The 6267-nt window shown below is 43.9% G+C and overlaps 1 protein-coding gene across 1 annotated transcript in view; it reads left to right on the plus strand.

Annotated features, from left to right (window-relative positions):
• EBF2 (EBF transcription factor 2) overlaps positions 1-3815 on the plus strand; it is a gene marked incomplete at its 5' end in the record, with an annotated part of 112523 nt that extends 108708 nt beyond the window's left edge. Inside the window, one exon of the mRNA XM_082072743.1 lies at positions 3224-3815. Coding sequence (XP_081928869.1) covers positions 3224-3255 — 32 coding nt within the window. The 3' untranslated portion in view covers positions 3256-3815. The remainder of the gene's footprint in view (positions 1-3223) is intronic.
• Between the last annotated feature and the right edge of the window lie 2452 nt (positions 3816-6267).

The following is a 6267-nucleotide window of genomic DNA, read 5'->3' on the forward strand; positions in this document are numbered from 1 at the left end:
AATAAAGAGGATATTGGGCAAAACGGGAAAAATATATCACTGCAGAGTGGCTATACATTTCTGTGCTCTTTAGTAATTAAACTAAGGCATATATGATTTAGCAAACACATATCTTGATTTGAAGGGTGTTCCTAATTAACGTGAATTAAATCAAAATAATTGCTCAGGCAGCCTTTTGTGCAGACACAGCTCAGCACCCGGTGAGACAGTAACTACTTCAAACAACTCAATAGATGAGGCCAAGGGAACTTCTCTATTTGGCTACCAATGGTTTTCTCTAGATTTTTAAAAGACATATTACATAAAATATGGATTAACTTGCTTATCGTCTAAAAGGACTGCATATCTATAGATATCTTACCTGGCTGTGGAGAGACAATCAGGGATGCACGAATGAAAATCTCCCATCCAAATACAGGAGGATTTCTGGGGAAAAACAAAAAAAAAGGTGTTAATTACTATGGAGGCAAAAAGAAAGAGAAATTCTTTAGGAAAAACTGGAAGCTTTTAGCTACTTTTTAATGTCTTAGTTGGGACCATTTTCAGGGGCTACTCGTACACATCAGGCTTATGAGCATTATTAATTACACCCATTAAAGGTGCCTATCACTATAGCATCTGCTTACTATCCATGTTTGATTATTTATTTATAAAAAAATTCTCCAACCTTGTGACAATTTTAATCAAGTGTTTCAGTTGATAATTGCAAGCTGTCAAGGTTAATACAATAAGGCTCATCTCTAATTCTTTTTCCATTTCCCTCCAAGTGAAAAAAAAAGACCCTCTGGGATAATGACTGTGGTTTCTATATTCCCAACTCATCAGGGAGTGTCCTGCATTGAACCACCTTTATTGAAAAGTTACATCGATTCAATATATAGTAATACAGGCAAAAATAATTACAGCTTTGCTAGCAGTGTAAGACCTTAATCCAAACCTCACAAACATTCAATAAAAAGCGATACAGGCTGGGAATAAGCTTTTGACAGTGCGGCCCCACGGGGGAGCGGCGCTGGGTGTGGAGAGAGAGAAGCGCAGAGCAGAGACTCCCCAACACCCTCGTGCTCGGCTGCAGGAGGGGAAGCTGCGATATTGGGATGGAACACCAGGGAAACGATGGGGCTTTGCTGGTCTTTTCTGGGTTATATCAGAGTGGTACCTGAATTTGTTCGCTGGTGGATTCCATCCCAACAACTTCTGGGGAGACGCTCTGCTCTGGAGCACTCGCAGCACGGAACGGAAACATGGACAAGGCGAGGAAAGCGGGGACTCACGTCTTCCTCAGGAGGAAAGGGAAAGGGAAAAAGGGAAAGGCAAAAAGGGAAAGGCAAAAAGGAAAGGGAAAAAGGAAAGGGAAAAAGGAAAGGGAAAAAGGAAAGGGAAAAAGGAAAGGGAAAAAGGAAAGGGAAAAAGGAAAGGGAAAAAGGAAAGGGAAAAAGGAAAGGGAAAAAGGAAAGGGAAAAAGGAAAGGGAAAAAGGGAAGGGAAAAAGGGAAGGGAAAAAGGGAAGGGAAAAAGGGAAGGGAAGGGAAAAAGGAAAGGGAAAGTGAAAGGATCAGCAGAACCCCAGGGGTATTACCTGCTCCTCCTGATTGCAGGTGGCAGTTTCGCCGCTGCCATCACCAGTTTGAGTCCAGGACTGCTGGATAACAGAATCTCTCTAATTTTACAAAAAAAATATGCACTTCCCCTTCAATTTAAAGGACTTTCCAAAATGCGGCATCTACAAATATGCTTCAAATATTTCTAAGAGACATGGCAGACACTTGGGCTTGGGCTTTGCTTTGATCTGCTAGAAGTTTTCCCTGATTAAAAAAAGGAAATAAATGTTGATAACAATAGTATCAGATAAAATCATCTATGCCGATAGGGCCTGTCCCCCTGGAAACAGAGCTCACACTGCACCGGCTCCCACCCGCTCCTCAGGGCTACCAGAGCATCTCTGCACTTGTAATGCACCCTGGCTCCCCACTGCCCAAAACAGGCGTACAAATCCTCACCTGCTTTATTTGGGGTTAGGTAGACTGCCTGTTTGAAAATCTGTTTGAGAAATAATTTCTAAGCAATTCAAATAAGTAGCTATTTGACTTAAGACTGTTTGGTTTCACTTTCAGTGATCAGCCGAAATTGGCAGGGACGTCCAGCCCCAGTCACTGACTGAAGAGGAAAATACTTATTTTCCTATTGTATTAAATCACAGCCCATACCCACGGTTGGTTAAAATCAACACAGCTCCAATGAAAGGCTCATGTTAGCTGAGGGTCTGGCTCTAAGCATTTTTTTAAACACTATGAACATAGGGGTGAAATTAATTCTCAGAGGATGGGGCTTTAAACACATGAATAATCCCACAAATTCCAGTGAACATAAATCTCTGCAGGATTAGGACCTCGCGCTGCGCTGAGGCCCCTTTGAAAATATGACTCACTCATTTGTTATATAAATACGTATAAACTTAACTTACCCCTCAAAACCTTTGGGAACAGCACCGGTCCCAGGCAGCTTCAAATGTTGCTGTTGTCAGTTATGAAGAAAATAGCTGCAATTAAAGGTAGTGAGAGTGACTAATAAATAATTTACATAAGCCCAGCGTTCTGGGAACGTGCCAGGTAGGACTCGAGCGGTTCAGACACAGACACACGGGCTAAGCCAAGCGACAAAGAGCCTGGTCCGTTGTTTGCACTGCAGCTGAACGAGCAAACCGGCTCCGGTCACCGGCCAGTGAACCCGGACCTGTCATTCTCGGGCGAGGGCCCGTGAGCAGCGCAGGGGCCAGTTCCCCTTTGCTCTCACATCTTCCTCACTCCCAACACGACCGTTCCTGCGAGGAACTGAGGGAAGGGAAACGCTGCTCGATCCTGGTTTGCAGGAATGATTTTGAGTGTTCAGTGGGATCTCCAAGGACCCAGGAACGGTTGGGCATTGCTGAAAGTTCATGTACTGAGACCTGAATTAATCTTCTATCCCCTTTATCCATTTAAGAACCACAAATTGCCTTTTGGTGAATATACTATGAAATAACCCGTCGTCCCTTGTCTGTGCTCATTGTCAGTCTCACATCTTAGTTCTCACTAAAGCATGAAAACATTAAACCGAAGGTCTAGTTTAACCTGCAGATCGGGCCGCTCCTGCAATGTCAGTGCACGCAGAGGGTGAAGGGCTCAAGTATATTTTGTTCCACACCAATTTGCCAGAATTTCATGTTTGTCCATTTTCTCTTTCAGCCATGACCGGCCTTGTCGTTCCCCCGATGTAAGGCCGAGCAGCTTTGCTCCTCTCCCTCTGCCCTTTTTTCCTCTTCTTTTCATTCTTCTTTTACAGCACAAAACTACTTATTGTGATGGACCACTAAAAAATAGCACTACAAGCTCTTTTTTTGGGGGAAAGCCAGGCCCAGGAAAACAAAACCAACACAAAGGAACATTTTTTATGGATCGGACAAGATAGAAATCGGCATCTCTGACCTGTTTCATATTCCTGACACAACCACGTCAGCTCCGAAAAGCGTGTGAGCGAAGAAGCAGCCCAGAGCCAGGACGAACAGCGGGACCAGGAACGCAGAGCCAAGAAACCTTCCTAACGTTTGTAAAATACAAAAAGGAGAAAGAAATTGGCAAAATGATTCAAGCTTGATATTTTGGATACAATTTGTTTTACTTTGTAGGGGAAAAAAGTTGAAGTTTCTATTTTCTATCAGATATCGATTTAGTTTATGCAGAAAAAAATGCAACAAAACAGGGTACCAGCATGAAAGAATTTCTAGGACAAACTGACATGAATGATGGAACTTTGGTGTGTGTGTGTATTTGCTTATAGTTTAACCTCTTTAAAAAATGTAAGATGTTTTACAATTATTTAAATAAATAAACTTGTAACTTATTGTATGTAGAGGTAGAAATTAAACCCTTTTTTGGATTTTTTCCTCCAGTTGTACAATGAAGAAAAATGATGCAAAACTGTAGTGATAAGTTTGAGATATATTATTACTGCTGCAATTGCTCCTCACTTCTCCCCTCCTACTGAACTCACGTGCAAGGATGTACAGGATTCTTTCTGATTAGCAAAACTCACCAAATCTTATGTACGTTGTGGTATCACTAAGTCACGCGCGACTCTCACCCTCCTCATCCTCCCCCTGCCGGCTCCTGTTTCCACTCAGACGTTCAGGTTCTGAGGTGACGTGCTGAGTGTCACAGGCCCCGCGGCGAGCGGGCGGCACCTGGGGACCGAACGGCCCGAGTTCCCACGATACCGCCTTGATTTAGAGAGTCAGTGCAGGAACGAGGAGGGAAAGGGTTCTCCATGTCTTTCCGTGTAGTTAGAACACCTTACGTTCAGTTATACTTCATATTAAGGGTGCATTTATAAAGGGTAACTATGTATTTGAATGATTTATGCACTTTTATCCTGAGTTGTTAAAAGCGGTAAGTATTTTCCATATATATATATTGAAGTTCATAGAAGTAATCAATTGCTTTGAATTTTTCTGCATTTTAGCATAAAGAAAAGTTTGGTTCCCCTTTGCGTGTCCTCTCCTGAAACTGGAAGGTGAGAACAAGTCTGATTAAAAATATCACGAGTTTTCTGACTAAACCACAGACCACTCTAACGAATTTGATTACTGGAAAGCCACTTTTAGACGAAAAAAGTATCAGCTACCCTACTCACAGCCCCCTGAGTACACAGGACCGATTCGGAGCTGTTCCTATGATTCCAGCTTTATCTTCATAAATAAACCCTTAATATGGCCCCTGCACTTGCCTGTTGCCAGTAGTTCATGGATGGGTAAGTGAAAGAGCGTTCTTGGCCATCGGTACGTGTGGTAGGAGCTGTTTGGAGATCTGGAGCTCGTTTGGAGCTAATTAGGATCACTAAGCCTAGAAAGCCCTGTCTAGACTCACAGTTCCAATCCAGCTGCAGCGACCACTGACTACAAGGCCGAAATGTCAATTAGAAGCAAATTTAAATGGTGGGAACAATGTGCTTTAAGTCAGGGTCTTACAGTCACGCTACTGACAGCATCTATGTTCCAGAAAAAAGGAAATCAAAGCACTCACCGTGAACTGCGGTCGCAAGGCCTTCGCGCTGCTGGTCTCTGCGGGTCAGCGAGGCCGCCAGCGTCACTCCGGGAGCTCTGGAACGGGAGGGCACGCGGTCTGACCCGGGCAGTGCTGTTCGGAACAAAACTAACACACAGGTAGTTCACACGGTCATGGGCACCGGTGCCCAGCAAGGGGAGGGACAAACGCGTGTTGGGAATCCTGCAGCACACGGGACAAAAGCAGATTGAGGTTACTGGAGCTGGGACTCAGACTTCCCGAAATCTCAGTAAATACCACATTGAGTCCTGGAGTTCAGCACCGTGATGGACCAGGCTCGTTTCTGAGACACCTCCCACCTTCCCCCGTTTTGACCTAAAAAATACCCCACACAGCCCCAAAGCTTCAACATAGCGGATTGTTTTTCCTCTGCCCTTCATGTTAATTTTGAGGTCTATCAGCTCTGCTTACACTCAAAATTCTATTCTGTTAATTGTCCACCCTTCTGGTTTAATTCTCAGTTAGTCTGTGCAGGCACATACAAAGATCACTGGGGTCTCAGGAAGGTTCAGGTAACGAAATCCCAGGCTGGCCACACCAAGGAAAGGTCCCGACACGCTCCACGGTCCTTTCACACTTCAGTTGCTGCTTCTCAGCTCAAGTGGGAGAATCGTGAGTCCCAGTGAAAAACAAAATATCCTGAAAAAGCTGCTTTGAGTGCATACAGGAAGAGACCCAAACGTAGCTGCCTATAGTGATGTAAACATGGAAAATGGGTTTTTCTGGCTTGATTTGAGGCAAATAAATGAAAATAATTCAACACAGGACTGATTTAGAACATGGATTTTGCTCATGCATGGAAATGGTTGTACTCGAGGTGGGTGTAGAACTTACTGGTAGCTTCCCAAATGAAAATGTGTGTAAATAAATGCAACCAGAACCCTTGCCCATGCAAGAAGGACTTTGGCAGTGGCAAAGCACCCAACCAAACGGAAAAGTCACGTCAAACTTTCTGTGTAAGGATTTGTCCGGTGTAATAAAGCAAATCTGTCCTCTCTCAGTTCTTGCTGCTCCATATTCCTGACAGCTTTCCCTTCTGCCTCTAGAAAACCAGAGTGCTGCAATAGGTAACCACAGGTTTGCTCTGAGCGAGGACGATTCCATGGTTCCTCTGGGTGTAGCATCTTACTCCCTGTTTCTTTGCACACCTCAATATGCATGGTTTTGAA

Source organism: Streptopelia decaocto, assembly GCF_964273445.1.
Source record: "Streptopelia decaocto genome assembly, chromosome: 25".
Taxonomy (NCBI): Eukaryota; Metazoa; Chordata; class Aves; order Columbiformes; family Columbidae; genus Streptopelia; species Streptopelia decaocto.